Source organism: Centruroides sculpturatus, unplaced genomic scaffold (genome assembly GCF_000671375.1).
Source record: "Centruroides sculpturatus isolate CEXI.00-Female unplaced genomic scaffold, Cexi_2.0 scaffold558, whole genome shotgun sequence".
NCBI lineage: Eukaryota > Metazoa > Arthropoda > Arachnida > Scorpiones > Buthidae > Centruroides > Centruroides sculpturatus.
In genome coordinates, this window is record NW_019384839.1 from 249,484 (window position 1) to 272,517 (window position 23,034).

Below are 23,034 nucleotides of genomic sequence, written 5' to 3' on the forward strand. Positions count from 1 at the left end.
TATTTGGAAAGTTACATTAATTAAAAGCATTTCTAATTATTGGACTGGCTACTGTAGTGGTCTTAAAAAGGCATAGAAGACGTTGCAGCACATGTCTAAAACCTGTGTTCTAGCTGCTTATAGGAGTGAAAAATTTAAACGCGTTCGAAAGCAAATAACTTTCTGTGTCATCAACAATAAATTCCCTTTTTTCCCTATAAAGTAAAAAATTTTTTGAAGACGGGATAAATCTGTAAATCACGTGGTGCTGTTAAAAAAAATCGATATATATAGAACTGGCAACACTTACCGCAAACTTAAACACAGCGGCAATGGCGGGTGGAAATATGCCCATTGAATCTGTTATCGAGGAGAAAACCGACGTGGAGAAGCCCATAGATCGAGAAAAGGTATATTTTTTTATGTTTCTTTTTTAATTATCAGCAATGGAATTTCGTCACATGTTTATAAACAAGAAATTTTGTATACTTTTCTTTGTGTTCTTGTTAGGAACTGGCGGCGTGGTTAGTTTAATCGAACAAATAAAAATAAATGAAGAATCTTAAAACTGTTTTATAACTCTTAAATGGTTTATAATAATTACAGTTTACAGAACGTGATTTAAATCATTGTATGAGTTGCAACGTGGCCACGTTCGTTTATCACTGATCTTTCTAATATTTAAATGTAGAATGGATTCAATGTTTTATTATGAATCTTTAAATTTTGTAAGTGTACAGATTCCCTGTATCATCTTCATTCGGTTTAAATGAGATTTATAAAAACAGTAACTTAAATGCTTTTTGAAATGAATAAATTATTATAGTGAAATATATATATTGTCCTTTACTCCACAACTGGGTGTATAGGTAGACACAGGGCATCTTTAACATCACTCTTTATTCGTGAATATCTTATGCCCAAAATGCGTATTGGCGTGTAAGATATTCTTGAATAAAGAGTGATGTTAAAGATGCCCGGTGTCTACCTATGCACCTAGTTGTGAAGTAAAGGATGATTAAAAGACATGGTATTTTAAAAAGTCAGTAAACATTTTCTATAATTTAATTAATTAAAGCTGTTTTTAATTGAATGTTCTTTTGGATAAGCTATTGTTTTTGATTTTTAAAAACTTGGTTTTGCAAACTAAGATTTTTAATTTGTGGAAAGTGGTCGTCTTTTTCAAATTGCTCATTTTAAATTTAAAATAAACCAATTATTTTTATCCTGTTATTAATTTGAAAACTGTGTAACTTCAAAAAGGAGGGGGGGGAACAATTTTTTTAAAACTTATTATTAATATATGTGATTTGTTACAAATGTATAAATTGTTCATTAATAAATTTCCTGAATTATGTACAAAGTAAAATATTAATAAACTGGAAAACATTTAATCAAAAATTAAATTTTTTTTTGGTATACAGTTAAAAGTATTCAAATGATAAGTGATACCATCAAAATTGTAATTATTTTTTCATTTAACACCACAAATACCTTTAAAATCTAGTTCAACATTTAATCAAATAATGAGAAATACATTTGTCATATATTTCTCATCATTCGATTAAATGTTGGACTGGATTTTAAAGGTACTGTACTTGTGGTGATAGTGTTTACAGTTTTAAAAGGCTACCAAAATTTTTTTATTTTTTGCAAAGTTTTAAGCTAGTTCATTTACATATGACCTCAAATTTAGGGCATAAATAGTAAATGTGTAGGGGTTTAGAAAGAATTAAAATACTGTATTTTGAAAAAATTTTATCAATATAAAATTCTTTGGGGTTCTCAAAAATTTATAATTTTACCTAATTAACTCATTTCTAAAATTGCAAAATGCTTTAAAACATAAGTATGCTAATTGATCACAACAGTAGGAACTTCGTCCCAAGTCCTTTTGAGGTGTTGGTAACACATTCCTCCATGTTGCATTTTATAATAATTCTTTATATAATTAACACTATTAGATGTAAAACTAATATTAACTAAAAATCTTTTAAAATTAGTCGTGGAATTTTAAGTTTTGAGAATAATTTACAACTGTCGGTGAAAGAAGTGTGTGCATTAATTGTTGGAATGTAAAATAAAAAAATATATATATAGTATGATAATGATTGATGATCTTATTTTGAGTAATTTTAAAGTAACATAATCTTTCAATGCAAAAGAACAATAAGTCTTTGTCAATGAAAAAAGTCAGTGAATGGTACCTGTATATTATTTATATTTTTGTTATAAAAGTAACTTTCAGTCTGTTTCTTAAAGAAATTTTTTTCCAAATTCTACATAAGTCTGTTACAAATTTTATTTAACTTAACATTGTCATACTTGACATAATCAAAAAAAATATTTAAGTTGGTTATTATGTATTTGACAACTATGGAAAAATTTTAATATATTTCTATGTTGTGTATATTCTTGATTTTGTGCACCATCCCAAAATTAATTTCTGAGAAATCATGCCCATGTATTAAATCAACATTTCACAAATTTTCATGTACTGTAATAGTTAATATTCCTATCATTGATTTATTCGATTTAAAGAAAAATAAAAAAAAAAAAATAAAAACTATTGTTTAAATTGGAAGAAAAAACCATAAATTAAATTACATTTTTGAATTAAAAAAATAAAATTTTCAAATAAAAAAAAAAGTGCATGTCTTTAGGTAACGAATGGAATGCTTAGAGGGCTTTAGATACTTTAGATAATCATTACTCTAGTGTTTCTCAAGGTATATATATTTTTAAATTTTTATTTAATTTAAAGTATTTGATATTTTTTTAATTTAAACTTTAGTGGCTGTTTTTAATAAAGGTAAATATTATGAGAACCATTTTTTATTCCTCGGAACTCTTCAAGAAGTAGGATTTGCAGACCCCAGGTTGAAAAAAATTACAACATTGTGTTACCCAAATTATCTTTGTTAGCGGGTAAGAAAAATACAAATATCCAAGTACAAAAATTTCTAGTATTCAGCACTAGGTAGCAGCCAGTTGATTATTTCAAGCTGTTAATTGCTGGGAAACTATTCTGAGATTTTGTTGATTATTTTACAAATCAATTTTTAAAATCAAAATTTAAATACGGTATTTTATTTTTGAATAATTCTGGCAAATGACACAGGAGTTATACAATTTCAATATAAACATTACATAATTAATCTAAAATGTTGGACAATTACTAGATTAGGTTAACCTTTTGAATTGAGTTATATTATTATTCTGTAGAAATCAGTAATTTAAATCTGTCATTTGATGGTTGTTCTTTATAGTAATTTGAAAATCTTTGAAATGTAATTAATAATTAAAAAACTATATAAAAAGAAAAAATATATAATTAATTATAATAAATAGTTTTAATATTGAAGTTTTTTATTAACACCGTCTCTGTATGTTTCATAAAAATATTCTGCAAATATGCTATAAATGTTTCCTGATGAATTTTTCAAATACTAACTAGATCGTATTAAAACTAGCTTTAATACAGTCTTCTGCATTTAAAATTGTAAAACACTTGTTTTGCATTTGTTAATTAATGATTATTATCTTTCATCATATGAAATATATATAACATAAATCAGTGTGCATTTGTATTTACTAGGCCAGGCATGACCAACATACGGCCTGTGTAATGAATTTATGTGGCCTGCAATTAATCTTTCAATATTAGCTACTCAAGTCTGAATAGCTCGATGAAAAATTCTGACACCTAAAAATAAAAAAAAAAAAAGGTGAACAACTCATTGTGCGTTTAGAGTTAACGCTCCATTAGAAATGTCTTAAGCACAGCGTAGAATGTTGATAATGCATGATGATGTGAAAAATGTATCTGTGATCTCTATGTACAATTTAGTCTCTACAGGGTGACACCACAATGAGATCTCACACTACCTGAAAATCTTCCTAGGCAGCTTTTGGTTCGGCCCGTGAGAAAAGTTTTCTTTCCAATTCAGCCCGGGGGCAAAAACTGTTGGCCACCCTTGTACTAGGCTATAATACATTAATTCTATACAGTCGTTTTTTATGAAATTGGTGTTTAGGAGACCTTGCCAATCACAGCCCGACAAGTGTGAGGTTTGTGGACTACAGCTGTTTGAAAGGTTTTCTTCCATAAAATTAATCAATTCTAGACTAATTCGACTCAACATTTCCAAAACACGTATATTTTTTTGGGAATAATCCATATAAACTATGCTATAAACAAAAAATTGTAGGATTGCTTACCGAGTGTGCACCATCCGACAAGCTTAAGCCATTGTTTAAGCTTGTTTTCCTCACAGAGCAGCACACCAAACTGCTGGCGCAATTTCTGATAAGTTATTTTTCTGCGAAAACTTCATTGAACTTTGGAGACATCATTAATATAAATAATTTTTATGGCTGTTGAATAAGAAATGTTTCTTTCACAAGAAATGTATAAAATTAGTGCTGTATTAGACTTACAGTACCTAATTTACATACTGTACAGATGATAGTAAACTCAACTTACTTGCCTAAACTCTCCGTAGCGTGGCGCTGGACGGCGGTAGGTATATATACATAATTATAATAAAGTTACAATAAATTAAGTTAATATATAATTATATATACCGTACTGTACCTAATTTATATATAATACTGTACAGACGATAGTAAACTCAATTTACCCGCCTCTCCGTAGCGTGGCGCTGGACGGTGGAAAGTAGTTCGCTGCCTGATGACGTTTTACTGAATTATAGGAGTTTTTTTACCAGGTTTGTACGGATACCGTTGCAATTTTTTCGCCGTCATATAGGAATCCGAACTATAGGAACCTGTGTTATAGGGGGGTCGACTGTATATCATAGCAGGCAATATATAAATATTTTTTTAAAAATTGCTCATAACTTTCCTCCTAGTTTATTGGTTTGCATTTTTTGTTATCAAATAAGTCATTTCACTTTTCTTTTAAGGTAATTTTAAAAATTTGTATTTCATAATTCTAGTTCAATATCATCAAATTCAAATTTATTAAGTTAAGGTGCACTTAATTCTATATGATACTTTAGATAATCAAGGTAAAAGAATTTGATATTTTAAAATTATAGCATTATTTTATATGTATATTGTACCGTACATATAATAACAGCTAAATCGATTAGATTTTCTTTTTCTGTAGAAGTTGGTATTTTATTTCAAAATTGTTTTTATAATCATTTCCGAATTGATTATTACTTTTTGTAATCAAAATATATTATGGAGTTAGATAAATATTACAAAAAATAATCATTTGATATAGCTATTATCTTGCTGCTTCCTGCATGAATGGTTGGTTAGAAAAAAAATAAATCATGTATGTATGTATGGAATAAATAATAATAATTTTTAAAGTAGAATTTAAAGTTACCTTCAGATATGTACACTGTGTATGCTGGAATGTAGGTATATATGTAGGATGTTGCAAGATTATTTAACCAAATGTTTTCTCATAATTTTGGGTTTATAGCCTTGATTCATTTATCATTCAGAAGATATAGATTTATAATGTCTTGACAAAAGTAAATGAAAAGTAACCTGATGTTAATTATGTTAAGATTTCTAACTTTTAAATTTTCATGATCAAATTTATCTTTATTAAAAATTACTTACTAAATGTACTTAATGCAAAACATTAATTATTTTTATAAAAAATTGCATCATTATTTATGTATTTGAGTAAATATAGTATATTAAAAGTTTTAAACTTTGTGTACTAAGTCATTATGCATTGCAACAAGTCTCTAACATTTAATTTATTTAGATTTCCAACTCCGTGTTTAAAAACTATCAAATATTATCTGAAGATGGTCAGTCTGAAAACTTTTAGAATATTTTTTCCCCCTGTTTAAGTGTCAAGGTAGTTTGGGATTGTAACATAATTCTTAATTGTATTGCTATATGGTTACAGGTAAAATTTTAAGTAATCATCTAATAATTCATCAAGACTTTCAGTCAGTATTAATTTCAATTTATTCCTAGAATGTTTAGAGTTAGATCTATTTTACTCAGAATAATCCAATGGGAGTTTCATGTTTCATCATGTACTATTTTTTATTTTTATAAATCAAAGAATTATATAAAAAGAAAATAAAATATAGTTTGATTTAATGAAAAATAAAATAATCAAAATTTCTTGAGAAATGTCTTTATAAAGATTATAAATAAATTTGAGTATTTGTCGACACTATTCCTAATAACTTAAATTTTTAACAAATATTTACAAATGATCTTAATATTTAAAGTGACAGATGATATCCAACAAAAATGAATTATTTTCTCTTAGGGAGGAAAGGTTTTTCACAAAGATTGTATTGTTCTTAATTTAAAAGAAGAAGAAAAAAAATGTCAATCCAAAAAAAGATTCAATCATACATAAACAAATTTAGGCTAATTTTAACTACTACAAATTTTACTGAAATCTCTTCCAGCTATCTTTTCTGAAGTGAAAAATTAAGAAGTTTTTTTAATGTGAAAGTTTTCCAAAATAGCTGGCATTGATTTAACAGTCAGTGCATGTTATATTTTATCCTCCTTCCAGACCATTGCTATCAAAGTGGTTCAAATGGTGACATTTTTAGGGCAGTCATAATTTTCATTTAGGTAGCAATTAGTATTATTACCGAGGAAAATTAATATTTTATCCTCTCCAAATTATTTAAATTGAATTATATAACCAGAAATTATTTTTAATGAAGTTTTATTTTTTTAAATTAAGATATTAAAAAAATAATATCTTATACTTTTAATTTGTTAAAAGCATTTCTTTTATTATTTTGATAAAATATAAATATTGTATTAAAAACATGCAAATATTAGTCTGTTTTTAGTTTAGTAAGTCATATTTTAATATGGTATGTTTTTATAAAATGTTGATTTTATTAATTTTAAAAAATGAATTTTATTTAAATCATAAAAATTCATCAAAATCTTCTTATTCACTATTTACTAGCAGAAATATATTTAAAAATAAGTTTATGCAATGCAATTAATTGTAAGTGCTTGTACTATGCATTTTGACAATAGGTGAGAAAATTTTCCATATAATGATTACTAAACTTTGTTTATATATAAACACATATTCTATGATTTGAATTTAAACAAATCTTGCATTATAAATGTTTCATAAAGCTTTATAGAGTTGCTGTAGAAATTAATTTTGAATTGTGATTTAATTTTATTTGAGTGATTGGATACAGGATTAAATACTTGAAATGGAAACTAATTACTGTGCTTTAAATTAATACAATAGCACAATAATTTAATATTCATGTGCTAGATTTCATCAATATTTGTAGGACTTCATTCTGTGCTTTTTTTTAATACTGTACTTGTAGTGTATCTTAAAATTGTAGAAGCTTTCTACTTATAATTTAACACAAATCTGTCAATCTTTTTGTGTCTTGACAATAAATTATTCAGATGTTTAATGCTGACCTATATATTTTAATAGAGTACTGTTAAATAGCTGGGTTTTATCTATTGAAATGCATTATGATTTTCATTATTCATTAAGAGGAGGCATTTGAAAACAATTAAAGAATTTAAATTTTTGAAATTCTCTTTTCAGATCAATAGAAGAGATGAAAGTATCTATAATCTTCTCTTAAATCCATTCTTGATTTCAAATTGCAAATTCTGATTATGTTTGCATAATGGTTCCGCTTATTTATCTTATCTAAGAGCTATTATTCATGTATGAATGAACAGCGATTCTATCATTTCATTAAATACAGTTGAAACCCAAAAAGTTATCCATTTGAAAATTTCCTGGAATGCCATTAACTATAATCATTAAAATTAATGTAGGTCATTAATATTAAAAATATATATATTTTTTTTTTATGTTCTGTATATATCATACTTGATATTAGTGAATTCATTTTTACTTCCCATTTAAAAGTTTCTTCTGTTCAAAAAAATGAAAAGCATGATACAAACAGGTAAACTAAATACTAAAAGCAGCCATTCTATATATCAGTTGGCAGATATTTCTATAAATTATGACTTTAATATTAGCATTTTAAAGTCATTAAAAGCCTGAAACAACTCCCTGATTGAAGTCCTAAATTAGATAGAAAAATCTTGAAAATGTTCATCCACTAAGTTTTACATTCTATACAGTTTTATTTAGTCAATAAATTTGATCACTTCTTTAATTTTTTTCAGGATCTGAAGCTAAAAGTAATCTTGAAAACATTAACTTTTTTATCTCATTTAGCCTCTTTCAACAGAGATTGTTTTGGACTTTACATTAACAAGGTAGTTAAAGGAAGATGACCCAGTTTCAATTAAAGGAATAAAAATGACTATGTAACATACTTAGGAAATTTCATATTCAGTTTTTTATTTTTTCATTTTTTTTTAATTATGATAAAAGCTTTTTAAGAATTGACAGCTAACATAGAGTTCAATATTGTTATCATCAGACTAATAAATATGTGGAATTCCTACATTTAAAAACTCTTTTTTACTTCTTTCAATTTTTATTGGGATTTTCTGTATAAATATAATAAAAGAAGACTAAACAAAACTTCTATATGCCTTAAAACCAGCATTATAGAAGTTTTGTTGTAATTTAGTACCAGTTTACACTTATAAATAAAAGAGTAAGCATTTTCATTGTCATTTACTTTGTTTTGAATAACATTTTGAAAGAAACTTTGAGATATATAAAATAGGAGACAACTATTATCAGCTATTTAAATTATTGAATTTTATGAACTTCAGTCTCTTTTAACATCAGTAAATCAATTGATCAAAAATGAAAAATCTCTTATTCAAAAATATATAAATAAAGGTTATCTTTCTAATATTTAAACTGTTGGATGAATTAGAACATTACAAAAACAATCAAGAATTATTCTCTAAAGAACTGAAGCATGAAAATTCATATTTTTTTTAAGTATCCAGATAAAAGGGGAAAAAATTGCTAAACAATGTATGAGCCAAATTATTCTTAATATTATGATAGTTATTTTTCACTTTGCTTGTATTATAAAAACAAGCATATAATTATGATTGCATCAATTTTCATCCAATATTTTTATCTGTTTTTCTAGACTTGTCCATTATTGTTGAGAGTTTTTATCAACACTGGAAGACATCATTCCTTGAGTGAGTTCTCAAGAGGAAATGTTCCATCTAATGAATTACAAATTTATACTTGGTAAGTTCTGCAATTTAATAATTTTGTATGAAAATATTTGAAAAAATTGTTATATTAATGTACAATAAATTCAAACACATTTTTACAGTATTTTAAATATCAATTTTGATCTATGTAAATCCTCAATTTAATGGACAAAAATTTTCTGACCATTATGAAAAATTTTAAACCTTTTCATTTGTGAATTGAGCACGCTAAAAGGTTGGATTAGAGTCTATGAGTATAAATATGAATAAAATAATATTTATTATACATCATAACAATATTTTAACACATATTAACAACAAAATGTCAAGATATGTTTTTAAAACATTCAGTTTAATGGACTTTATGCAATAGAAGTTGTCCCTTCCCTCAATTAGTGTGTTAAATTGAGAGATTAATGTATTTTGGTTATTGTAATGTATCTTACAATATGACTTAGAATATTAGTATTGGTATGAATTTTAAAATTCTATATTCTATGCAGTGGCATAGCCAGTCTCGAAGTGAAGAGCAAAGGTTTGAAATAGGCACAATATAGGCCAAAATTTATGATAGAGAACATTCACTCCTCTGCTCCCTGGTCTATTCTATTCTATTCTATCCTGTATAGGTAGCTGTCAACATTCAGATAACTTGCCCTTTTGTACATTATACTTTTATACTCCTAAATTGCTTTTCATATGTCAAATTTCAATTTTCATACATTTTAAGCCATCAAACAAAAATTTCAAGCTGTTCTATGGTGGTTCTTTCTGTCAGTTTCAGTTTTGGTAGTACAGTAGAGCATCGATTATCCGATCCCCGATCAATCGTCACATCGGTTAATTGACCGCGTTTTAGTCAGCAAATTCAAATGTCTGCTAGTGATGTGGCGCTACAATATTTGGCTATGTCTTGGCTACTTTAATATTATTTTTGTTAAATTTTGGATGTTTTAGCTGGCAACACTGTCTCGACCATGAAAGGGAGGCCAGTATTTAAACGAGGCTTAATTTTCTAATTTTTAATGATACAATAGTGATGATTATTATTTTTAAAAATTTTGTTAGGCTTAACATTGTTGAAAATTCAACGCAAAGTAGGTTAATAGCAATATACTAATTACATGGGATATACTAATATACTATGCTAATAATGTATTTTTTCATACTTTTTGGTTATCCAACCAACCCCAGTCCCCAATTGAGTCGGATAATCAATGCTTACTGTATTAAAATCATTTATGAAAATTGATTCATTTTGCCTGTTTCTCATTTAATCTGTATAATTTTTTAACACTATTTTAAATGTTTCATGCATTGCAAGACTTATTTGATTTTTGTAGACATTTTTAGCATTATAAATGTATTACAGCCAAAAGATGGAGAATCATTGTATATTTTTATTCTGTATTCTTAACTATGTATTAGTATAAATGATGAAAATTCTAAAGTGATATACTACATAATTTAACACTTCATATACAGGTAACCCCCGTATAACACAGGAGTTACATTCCAAAAAATTGCCGTGTTATACGAAACAAAGAACTAGTACGAAAAGGAGGGTTAGGTTCCAAAAATTAAAAAACATTATCTTAATTATGAAAATATAATAGCAATATCTTTATTAAAATTTTCTTAAGTGATACATATTAATATAAATTAAACAATGTTTTCTTCGTCATCACTAAAAACACTATTAATTAACCGAGAGCGTTTTCTTTTTGGCAAGTTATCCTTATCCTCTGAGCATTTTTCTGCATTATCTTCAGATCCATGCTTTACCTTTTGCAAAATGTATGTAATTTTAGATTGCTTGCTTCTAGTTAAAAGATCTTTATAAATTTCCTTATACGGTGCTAAGCACTTATGAAGAATAAAGCAAGTATGGAATAAGGGGAAAACATCAGAAGCGTCGATCTGGCAACATTGAAACAAGTTTCAAGAAGGACCATGTGTATCGACAGAAAGCGAGAAAAGAAAATTTACATACTTATGTACTAATAGTTCATGAAAATTAAAGTATGTAAAAATTTATTACATTTCATGTTGTATGAGGGTTTTACCCAATTCTTGAACCGTATCAGAGTGAATTCGTGCTATAGAAGTGTCATGTTATACGGGGGTTACCTGTACATTGCTAATTGGCTAGCTCAGGTTTTGTTGAAGCTCAAGCTTAATTTATGTATGGTTTACTTATCTTAAAAAATTGCAAAATGCCTATCAGACTGTTTTAAATAATTTTATTAAAATGTCATAGATAAAAAAATAGTTCTGATTAGTTTTTAATTAATTGATTCTTTTTTGGTTGTTGTTTTTCTTTCTTTAAATTATTTATTTAAGAGTAAAATTTAATTCTTAAGTTACTTTTGTAAAAGATCAATGTCAAATCATTCATTTTTAGTTGAAACTACAGTATTGTATTATTGTACAATACTGTATAAATTTTCTTTCTTTTTTATGCTATTTAGTCAATTGTTAAATTAAGATATAGTATATTTAGTAATTCTCTAAAAAAGTACTATTGTAATAATTGAAATAGTTCCAAATTTGAAATATAACTATTAAACTTGACTTTCATCAAAATAAATTCATTCTAATCTGTAAATCATTCCTTTTATTTACATACTGAATTTTTGTTAACATTTTAAATTTATTCCTGTTGCAAGTTTTGTTTCAGATTTCATTTCTATACTTTAGTTTTCAATAAATATTAGTGATTACTCCCCAAAGTAAAATTATTTATAAACTTGACAAGTAAATTTCATCCAATTTATTATTTCCCTGTTAATATTTTTAAAAATTCATCCATTTGCAAATTTGAAATAAATTATTTTTAAATCCAATACCTGAAAAAAGGTAACAGGCATCTGTCCAATTTATGGTTGAAACCACACACCCTGCTTCTCAAGGCCATAGAATATCAGATAACAAGAAGATATTCGGTTACAATACTTTCTTGTAATACCATCTGTTGTCTCATATTTCATTTTAGAATAGGGTTACAGCTGTAAATTTTATTTTTAAAATATAGGGAACAGATGGCAGGAACTATCAAAAGAAAAATAGAATATACGTTTTTAGAAAATTTAAAATTCTATACCATCCTGGAAATATATTGTATCACTTGACAATATATAGTGGCAAATGTAAAAAGTTTTCAGTATATATAACAAACTTAATTGTTGAAGTAACTTGTGTGAAAAATTAAAATAAAACTTAATACTGTAAACCTATTACAAACTATTTTTCTAGCTTTTAACTTTTATTGAAAAAATCCTAACGAATTATTATTATTATTAAAACTAATATTCCAGGATGGATGCTACTCTCAAAGAGTTGACGAGTCTGGTCAAAGAGGTTAATCCTGACGCTAGAAGAAAGGGAACCTACTTTGATTTTGCTCTGGTGTTTCCCGACATCCGAGGTCCAGGATATAGGATGCGAGACATAGGCACTACCTGTTCGGGACAGAGAGGAACCGATGATAACAAAACACTGTCCGTATCTAGATTTCAGATTGGAGATTATTTAGACATAGCTATATTTCCGCCTCCTTCGAGAGGACCTCCCATTCGTAGGGGAGGGCGCCCGTATTAAAAAATTGTACACATTTTTGTAAATTTTCATATTCATTTGATGTATCTATAATTTTTTTTTCCATAAAATAAAGTTTTTTAAATTTTATGCATTTTTTTTTTAATGTCAATTTAGAAAGTACACAAATCTTTCAGTAATGAAATCATGAAATTAAGACTAAAATCCATTGCTCTAATGCTATATATTAAATTGCATTTAATATATTTTTATATCAAAATAATCACATTTTTAATCAAATTATTAAAATCCATTAAACAATTCATATATTTAAANAGGCTATATATTTTTTTAATTTAAACTTTAGTGGCTGTTTTTAATAAAGGTAAATATTATGAGAACCATTTTTTATTCCTCGGAACTCTTCAAGAAGTAGGATTTGCAGACCCCAGGTTGAAAAAAATTACAACATTGTGTTACCCAAATTATCTTTGTTAGCGGGTAAGAAAAATACAAATATCCAAGTACAAAAATTTCTAGTATTCAGCACTAGGTAGCAGCCAGTTGATTATTTCAAGCTGTTAATTGCTGGGAAACTATTCTGAGATTTTGTTGATTATTTTACAAATCAATTTTTAAAATCAAAATTTAAATACGGTATTTTATTTTTGAATAATTCTGGCAAATGACACAGGAGTTATACAATTTCAATATAAACATTACATAATTAATCTAAAATGTTGGACAATTACTAGATTAGGTTAACCTTTTGAATTGAGTTATATTATTATTCTGTAGAAATCAGTAATTTAAATCTGTCATTTGATGGTTGTTCTTTATAGTAATTTGAAAATCTTTGAAATGTAATTAATAATTAAAAAACTATATAAAAAGAAAAAATATATAATTAATTATAATAAATAGTTTTAATATTGAAGTTTTTTATTAACACCGTCTCTGTATGTTTCATAAAAATATTCTGCAAATATGCTATAAATGTTTCCTGATGAATTTTTCAAATACTAACTAGATCGTATTAAAACTAGCTTTAATACAGTCTTCTGCATTTAAAATTGTAAAACACTTGTTTTGCATTTGTTAATTAATGATTATTATCTTTCATCATATGAAATATATATAACATAAATCAGTGTGCATTTGTATTTACTAGGCCAGGCATGACCAACATACGGCCTGTGTAATGAATTTATGTGGCCTGCAATTAATCTTTCAATATTAGCTACTCAAGTCTGAATAGCTCGATGAAAAATTCTGACACCTAAAAATAAAAAAAAAAAAAGGTGAACAACTCATTGTGCGTTTAGAGTTAACGCTCCATTAGAAATGTCTTAAGCACAGCGTAGAATGTTGATAATGCATGATGATGTGAAAAATGTATCTGTGATCTCTATGTACAATTTAGTCTCTACAGGGTGACACCACAATGAGATCTCACACTACCTGAAAATCTTCCTAGGCAGCTTTTGGTTCGGCCCGTGAGAAAAGTTTTCTTTCCAATTCAGCCCGGGGGCAAAAACTGTTGGCCACCCTTGTACTAGGCTATAATACATTAATTCTATACAGTCGTTTTTTATGAAATTGGTGTTTAGGAGACCTTGCCAATCACAGCCCGACAAGTGTGAGGTTTGTGGACTACAGCTGTTTGAAAGGTTTTCTTCCATAAAATTAATCAATTCTAGACTAATTCGACTCAACATTTCCAAAACACGTATATTTTTTTGGGAATAATCCATATAAACTATGCTATAAACAAAAAATTGTAGGATTGCTTACCGAGTGTGCACCATCCGACAAGCTTAAGCCATTGTTTAAGCTTGTTTTCCTCACAGAGCAGCACACCAAACTGCTGGCGCAATTTCTGATAAGTTATTTTTCTGCGAAAACTTCATTGAACTTTGGAGACATCATTAATATAAATAATTTTTATGGCTGTTGAATAAGAAATGTTTCTTTCACAAGAAATGTATAAAATTAGTGCTGTATTAGACTTACAGTACCTAATTTACATACTGTACAGATGATAGTAAACTCAACTTACTTGCCTAAACTCTCCGTAGCGTGGCGCTGGACGGCGGTAGGTATATATACATAATTATAATAAAGTTACAATAAATTAAGTTAATATATAATTATATATACCGTACTGTACCTAATTTATATATAATACTGTACAGACGATAGTAAACTCAATTTACCCGCCTCTCCGTAGCGTGGCGCTGGACGGTGGAAAGTAGTTCGCTGCCTGATGACGTTTTACTGAATTATAGGAGTTTTTTTACCAGGTTTGTACGGATACCGTTGCAATTTTTTCGCCGTCATATAGGAATCCGAACTATAGGAACCTGTGTTATAGGGGGGTCGACTGTATATCATAGCAGGCAATATATAAATATTTTTTTAAAAATTGCTCATAACTTTCCTCCTAGTTTATTGGTTTGCATTTTTTGTTATCAAATAAGTCATTTCACTTTTCTTTTAAGGTAATTTTAAAAATTTGTATTTCATAATTCTAGTTCAATATCATCAAATTCAAATTTATTAAGTTAAGGTGCACTTAATTCTATATGATACTTTAGATAATCAAGGTAAAAGAATTTGATATTTTAAAATTATAGCATTATTTTATATGTATATTGTACCGTACATATAATAACAGCTAAATCGATTAGATTTTCTTTTTCTGTAGAAGTTGGTATTTTATTTCAAAATTGTTTTTATAATCATTTCCGAATTGATTATTACTTTTTGTAATCAAAATATATTATGGAGTTAGATAAATATTACAAAAAATAATCATTTGATATAGCTATTATCTTGCTGCTTCCTGCATGAATGGTTGGTTAGAAAAAAAATAAATCATGTATGTATGTATGGAATAAATAATAATAATTTTTAAAGTAGAATTTAAAGTTACCTTCAGATATGTACACTGTGTATGCTGGAATGTAGGTATATATGTAGGATGTTGCAAGATTATTTAACCAAATGTTTTCTCATAATTTTGGGTTTATAGCCTTGATTCATTTATCATTCAGAAGATATAGATTTATAATGTCTTGACAAAAGTAAATGAAAAGTAACCTGATGTTAATTATGTTAAGATTTCTAACTTTTAAATTTTCATGATCAAATTTATCTTTATTAAAAATTACTTACTAAATGTACTTAATGCAAAACATTAATTATTTTTATAAAAAATTGCATCATTATTTATGTATTTGAGTAAATATAGTATATTAAAAGTTTTAAACTTTGTGTACTAAGTCATTATGCATTGCAACAAGTCTCTAACATTTAATTTATTTAGATTTCCAACTCCGTGTTTAAAAACTATCAAATATTATCTGAAGATGGTCAGTCTGAAAACTTTTAGAATATTTTTTCCCCCTGTTTAAGTGTCAAGGTAGTTTGGGATTGTAACATAATTCTTAATTGTATTGCTATATGGTTACAGGTAAAATTTTAAGTAATCATCTAATAATTCATCAAGACTTTCAGTCAGTATTAATTTCAATTTATTCCTAGAATGTTTAGAGTTAGATCTATTTTACTCAGAATAATCCAATGGGAGTTTCATGTTTCATCATGTACTATTTTTTATTTTTATAAATCAAAGAATTATATAAAAAGAAAATAAAATATAGTTTGATTTAATGAAAAATAAAATAATCAAAATTTCTTGAGAAATGTCTTTATAAAGATTATAAATAAATTTGAGTATTTGTCGACACTATTCCTAATAACTTAAATTTTTAACAAATATTTACAAATGATCTTAATATTTAAAGTGACAGATGATATCCAACAAAAATGAATTATTTTCTCTTAGGGAGGAAAGGTTTTTCACAAAGATTGTATTGTTCTTAATTTAAAAGAAGAAGAAAAAAAATGTCAATCCAAAAAAAGATTCAATCATACATAAACAAATTTAGGCTAATTTTAACTACTACAAATTTTACTGAAATCTCTTCCAGCTATCTTTTCTGAAGTGAAAAATTAAGAAGTTTTTTTAATGTGAAAGTTTTCCAAAATAGCTGGCATTGATTTAACAGTCAGTGCATGTTATATTTTATCCTCCTTCCAGACCATTGCTATCAAAGTGGTTCAAATGGTGACATTTTTAGGGCAGTCATAATTTTCATTTAGGTAGCAATTAGTATTATTACCGAGGAAAATTAATATTTTATCCTCTCCAAATTATTTAAATTGAATTATATAACCAGAAATTATTTTTAATGAAGTTTTATTTTTTTAAATTAAGATATTAAAAAAATAATATCTTATACTTTTAATTTGTTAAAAGCATTTCTTTTATTATTTTGATAAAATATAAATATTGTATTAAAAACATGCAAATATTAGTCTGTTTTTAGTTTAGTAAGTCATATTTTAATATGGTATGTTTTTATAAAATGTTGATTTTATTAATTTTAAAAAATGAATTTTATTTAAATCATAAAAATTCATCAAAATCTTCTTATTCACTATTTACTAGCAGAAATATATTTAAAAATAAGTTTATGCAATGCAATTAATTGTAAGTGCTTGTACTATGCATTTTGACAATAGGTGAGAAAATTTTCCATATAATGATTACTAAACTTTGTTTATATATAAACACATATTCTATGATTTGAATTTAAACAAATCTTGCATTATAAATGTTTCATAAAGCTTTATAGAGTTGCTGTAGAAATTAATTTTGAATTGTGATTTAATTTTATTTGAGTGATTGGATACAGGATTAAATACTTGAAATGGAAACTAATTACTGTGCTTTAAATTAATACAATAGCACAATAATTTAATATTCATGTGCTAGATTTCATCAATATTTGTAGGACTTCATTCTGTGCTTTTTTTTAATACTGTACTTGTAGTGTATCTTAAAATTGTAGAAGCTTTCTACTTATAATTTAACACAAATCTGTCAATCTTTTTGTGTCTTGACAATAAATTATTCAGATGTTTAATGCTGACCTATATATTTTAATAGAGTACTGTTAAATAGCTGGGTTTTATCTATTGAAATGCATTATGATTTTCATTATTCATTAAGAGGAGGCATTTGAAAACAATTAAAGAATTTAAATTTTTGAAATTCTCTTTTCAGATCAATAGAAGAGATGAAAGTATCTATAATCTTCTCTTAAATCCATTCTTGATTTCAAATTGCAAATTCTGATTATGTTTGCATAATGGTTCCGCTTATTTATCTTATCTAAGAGCTATTATTCATGTATGAATGAACAGCGATTCTATCATTTCATTAAATACAGTTGAAACCCAAAAAGTTATCCATTTGAAAATTTCCTGGAATGCCATTAACTATAATCATTAAAATTAATGTAGGTCATTAATATTAAAAATATATATATTTTTTTTTTATGTTCTGTATATATCATACTTGATATTAGTGAATTCATTTTTACTTCCCATTTAAAAGTTTCTTCTGTTCAAAAAAATGAAAAGCATGATACAAACAGGTAAACTAAATACTAAAAGCAGCCATTCTATATATCAGTTGGCAGATATTTCTATAAATTATGACTTTAATATTAGCATTTTAAAGTCATTAAAAGCCTGAAACAACTCCCTGATTGAAGTCCTAAATTAGATAGAAAAATCTTGAAAATGTTCATCCACTAAGTTTTACATTCTATACAGTTTTATTTAGTCAATAAATTTGATCACTTCTTTAATTTTTTTCAGGATCTGAAGCTAAAAGTAATCTTGAAAACATTAACTTTTTTATCTCATTTAGCCTCTTTCAACAGAGATTGTTTTGGACTTTACATTAACAAGGTAGTTAAAGGAAGATGACCCAGTTTCAATTAAAGGAATAAAAATGACTATGTAACATACTTAGGAAATTTCATATTCAGTTTTTTATTTTTTCATTTTTTTTTAATTATGATAAAAGCTTTTTAAGAATTGACAGCTAACATAGAGTTCAATATTGTTATCATCAGACTAATAAATATGTGGAATTCCTACATTTAAAAACTCTTTTTTACTTCTTTCAATTTTTATTGGGATTTTCTGTATAAATATAATAAAAGAAGACTAAACAAAACTTCTATATGCCTTAAAACCAGCATTATAGAAGTTTTGTTGTAATTTAGTACCAGTTTACACTTATAAATAAAAGAGTAAGCATTTTCATTGTCATTTACTTTGTTTTGAATAACATTTTGAAAGAAACTTTGAGATATATAAAATAGGAGACAACTATTATCAGCTATTTAAATTATTGAATTTTATGAACTTCAGTCTCTTTTAACATCAGTAAATCAATTGATCAAAAATGAAAAATCTCTTATTCAAAAATATATAAATAAAGGTTATCTTTCTAATATTTAAACTGTTGGATGAATTAGAACATTACAAAAACAATCAAGAATTATTCTCTAAAGAACTGAAGCATGAAAATTCATATTTTTTTTAAGTATCCAGATAAAAGGGGAAAAAATTGCTAAACAATGTATGAGCCAAATTATTCTTAATATTATGATAGTTATTTTTCACTTTGCTTGTATTATAAAAACAAGCATATAATTATGATTGCATCAATTTTCATCCAATATTTTTATCTGTTTTTCTAGACTTGTCCATTATTGTTGAGAGTTTTTATCAACACTGGAAGACATCATTCCTTGAGTGAGTTCTCAAGAGGAAATGTTCCATCTAATGAATTACAAATTTATACTTGGTAAGTTCTGCAATTTAATAATTTTGTATGAAAATATTTGAAAAAATTGTTATATTAATGTACAATAAATTCAAACACATTTTTACAGTATTTTAAATATCAATTTTGATCTATGTAAATCCTCAATTTAATGGACAAAAATTTTCTGACCATTATGAAAAATTTTAAACCTTTTCATTTGTGAATTGAGCACGCTAAAAGGTTGGATTAGAGTCTATGAGTATAAATATGAATAAAATAATATTTATTATACATCATAACAATATTTTAACACATATTAACAACAAAATGTCAAGATATGTTTTTAAAACATTCAGTTTAATGGACTTTATGCAATAGAAGTTGTCCCTTCCCTCAATTAGTGTGTTAAATTGAGAGATTAATGTATTTTGGTTATTGTAATGTATCTTACAATATGACTTAGAATATTAGTATTGGTATGAATTTTAAAATTCTATATTCTATGCAGTGGCATAGCCAGTCTCGAAGTGAAGAGCAAAGGTTTGAAATAGGCACAATATAGGCCAAAATTTATGATAGAGAACATTCACTCCTCTGCTCCCTGGTCTATTCTATTCTATTCTATCCTGTATAGGTAGCTGTCAACATTCAGATAACTTGCCCTTTTGTACATTATACTTTTATACTCCTAAATTGCTTTTCATATGTCAAATTTCAATTTTCATACATTTTAAGCCATCAAACAAAAATTTCAAGCTGTTCTATGGTGGTTCTTTCTGTCAGTTTCAGTTTTGGTAGTACAGTAGAGCATCGATTATCCGATCCCCGATCAATCGTCACATCGGTTAATTGACCGCGTTTTAGTCAGCAAATTCAAATGTCTGCTAGTGATGTGGCGCTACAATATTTGGCTATGTCTTGGCTACTTTAATATTATTTTTGTTAAATTTTGGATGTTTTAGCTGGCAACACTGTCTCGACCATGAAAGGGAGGCCAGTATTTAAACGAGGCTTAATTTTCTAATTTTTAATGATACAATAGTGATGATTATTATTTTTAAAAATTTTGTTAGGCTTAACATTGTTGAAAATTCAACGCAAAGTAGGTTAATAGCGATATACTAATTACATGGGATATACTAATATACTATGCTAATAATGTATTTTTTCATACTTTTTGGTTATCCAACCAACCCCAGTCCCCAATTGAGTCGGATAATCAATGCTCTACTGTATTAAAATCATTTATGAAAATTGATTCTTTTTTGCCTGTTTCTCATTTAATCTATATAATTTTTTAACACTATTTTAAATGTTTCATGCATTGCAAGACTTATTTGATTTTTGTAGACATTTTTAGCATTATAAATGTATTACAGCCAAAAGATGGAGAATCATTGTATATTTTTATTCTGTATTCTTAACTATGTATTAGTATAAATGATGAAAATTCTAAAGTGATATACTACATAATTTAACACTTCATATACAGGTAACCCCCGTATAACACAGGAGTTACATTCCAAAAAATTGCCGTGTTATACGAAACAAAGAACTAGTACGAAAAGGAGGGTTAGGTTCCAAAAATTAAAAAACATTATCTTAATTATGAAAATATAATAGCAATATCTTTATTAAAATTTTCTTAAGTGATAAATATTAATATAAATTAAACAAAGTTTTCTTCGTCATCACTAAAAGCACTATTAACTGAGTGTTTTCTTTTTGGCAAGTTATCCTTATCCTCTGAGCATTTTTCTGCATTATCTTCAGATCCATGCTTTACCTTTTGCAAAATGTATGTAATTTTAGATTGCTTGCTTCTAGTTAAAAGATCTTTATAAATTTCCTTATACGGTGCTAAGCACTTATGAAGAATAAAGCAAGTATGGAATAAGGGGAAAACATCAGAAGCGTCGATCTGGCAACATTGAAACAAGTTTCAAGAAGGACCATGTGTATCGACAGAAAGCGAGAAAAGAAAATTTACATACTTATGTACTAATAGTTCATGAAAATTAAAGTATGTAAAAATTTATTACATTTCATGTTGTATGAGGGTTTTACCCAATTCTTGAACCGTATCAGAGTGAATTCGTGCTATAGAAGTGTCATGTTATACGGGGGTTACCTGTACATTGCTAATTGGCTAGCTCAGGTTTTGTTGAAGCTCAAGCTTAATTTATGTATGGTTTACTTATCTTAAAAAATTGCAAAATGCCTATCAGACTGTTTTAAATAATTTTATTAAAATGTCATAGATAAAAAAATAGTTCTGATTAGTTTTTAATTAATTGATTCTTTTTTGGTTGTTGTTTTTCTTTCTTTAAATTATTTATTTAAGAGTAAAATTTAATTCTTAAGTTACTTTTGTAAAAGATCAATGTCAAATCATTCATTTTTAGTTGAAACTACAGTATTGTATTATTGTACAATACTGTATAAATTTTCTTTCTTTTTTATGCTATTTAGTCAATTGTTAAATTAAGATATAGTATATTTAGTAATTCTCTAAAAAAGTACTATTGTAATAATTGAAATAGTTCCAAATTTGAAATATAACTATTAAACTTGACTTTCATCAAAATAAATTCATTCTAATCTGTAAATCATTCCTTTTATTTACATACTGAATTTTTGTTAACATTTTAAATTTATTCCTGTTGCAAGTTTTGTTTCAGATTTCATTTCTATACTTTAGTTTTCAATAAATATTAGTGATTACTCCCCAAAGTAAAATTATTTATAAACTTGACAAGTAAATTTCATCCAATTTATTATTTCCCTGTTAATATTTTTAAAAATTCATCCATTTGCAAATTTGAAATAAATTATTTTTAAATCCAATACCTGAAAAAAGGTAACAGGCATCTGTCCAATTTATGGTTGAAACCACACACCCTGCTTCTCAAGGCCATAGAATATCAGATAACAAGAAGATATTCGGTTACAATACTTTCTTGTAATACCATCTGTTGTCTCATATTTCATTTTAGAATAGGGTTACAGCTGTAAATTTTATTTTTAAAATATAGGGAACAGATGGCAGGAACTATCAAAAGAAAAATAGAATATACGTTTTTAGAAAATTTAAAATTCTATACCATCCTGGAAATATATTGTATCACTTGACAATATATAGTGGCAAATGTAAAAAGTTTTCAGTATATATAACAAACTTAATTGTTGAAGTAACTTGTGTGAAAAATTAAAATAAAACTTAATACTGTAAACCTATTACAAACTATTTTTCTAGCTTTTAACTTTTATTGAAAAAATCCTAACGAATTATTATTATTATTAAAACTAATATTCCAGGATGGATGCTACTCTCAAAGAGTTGACGAGTCTGGTCAAAGAGGTTAATCCTGACGCTAGAAGAAAGGGAACCTACTTTGATTTTGCTCTGGTGTTTCCCGACATCCGAGGTCCAGGATATAGGATGCGAGACATAGGCACTACCTGTTCGGGACAGAGAGGAACCGATGATAACAAAACACTGTCCGTATCTAGATTTCAGATTGGAGATTATTTAGACATAGCTATATTTCCGCCTCCTTCGAGAGGACCTCCCATTCGTAGGGGAGGGCGCCCGTATTAAAAAATTGTACACATTTTTGTAAATTTTCATATTCATTTGATGTATCTATAATTTTTTTTCCATAAAATAAAGTTTTTTAAATTTTATGCATTTTTTT

At 26.7% G+C, this 23,034-nt stretch overlaps 2 protein-coding genes across 2 annotated transcripts; both read left to right on the forward strand.

Annotated features, from left to right (window-relative positions):
- The first annotated feature begins 279 nt into the window (after window positions 1-279).
- LOC111630281 (histone deacetylase complex subunit SAP18-like) lies at window positions 280-12,781 on the forward strand. Its single transcript, XM_023374364.1, has 3 exons — window positions 280-389; window positions 9,033-9,139; window positions 12,423-12,781. Exons 1-3 carry the CDS (start codon window positions 312-314, stop codon window positions 12,703-12,705), a joined length of 468 nt encoding a protein of 155 aa, XP_023230132.1. The 5' UTR covers window positions 280-311; the 3' UTR covers window positions 12,706-12,781.
- Window positions 12,782-15,932: 3,151 nt separating this feature from the next.
- LOC111630274 (histone deacetylase complex subunit SAP18-like) lies at window positions 15,933-22,989 on the forward strand. Its single transcript, XM_023374355.1, has 3 exons — window positions 15,933-16,016; window positions 19,269-19,375; window positions 22,655-22,989. Exons 1-3 carry the CDS (start codon window positions 15,933-15,935, stop codon window positions 22,935-22,937), a joined length of 474 nt encoding a protein of 157 aa, XP_023230123.1. The 3' UTR covers window positions 22,938-22,989.
- Window positions 22,990-23,034: the final 45 nt, after the last annotated feature.

Excerpts from the sequence above, each read along its gene's own strand:
- LOC111630281 (XM_023374364.1), top strand. The coding sequence starts at position 312 with ATGGCGGGTGGAAATATGCCCATTGAATCTGTTATCGAGGAGAAAACC. Across the intron at positions 390-9,032 it reads AGCCCATAGATCGAGAAAAG|ACTTGTCCATTATTGTTGAG; the intron begins GTATATTTTTTT and ends CTGTTTTTCTAG. Across the intron at positions 9,140-12,422 it reads GAATTACAAATTTATACTTG|GATGGATGCTACTCTCAAAG; the intron begins GTAAGTTCTGCA and ends CTAATATTCCAG.
- LOC111630274 (XM_023374355.1), top strand. The coding sequence starts at position 15,933 with ATGCATTGCAACAAGTCTCTAACATTTAATTTATTTAGATTTCCAACT. Across the intron at positions 16,017-19,268 it reads TCAAATATTATCTGAAGATG|ACTTGTCCATTATTGTTGAG; the intron begins GTCAGTCTGAAA and ends CTGTTTTTCTAG. Across the intron at positions 19,376-22,654 it reads GAATTACAAATTTATACTTG|GATGGATGCTACTCTCAAAG; the intron begins GTAAGTTCTGCA and ends CTAATATTCCAG.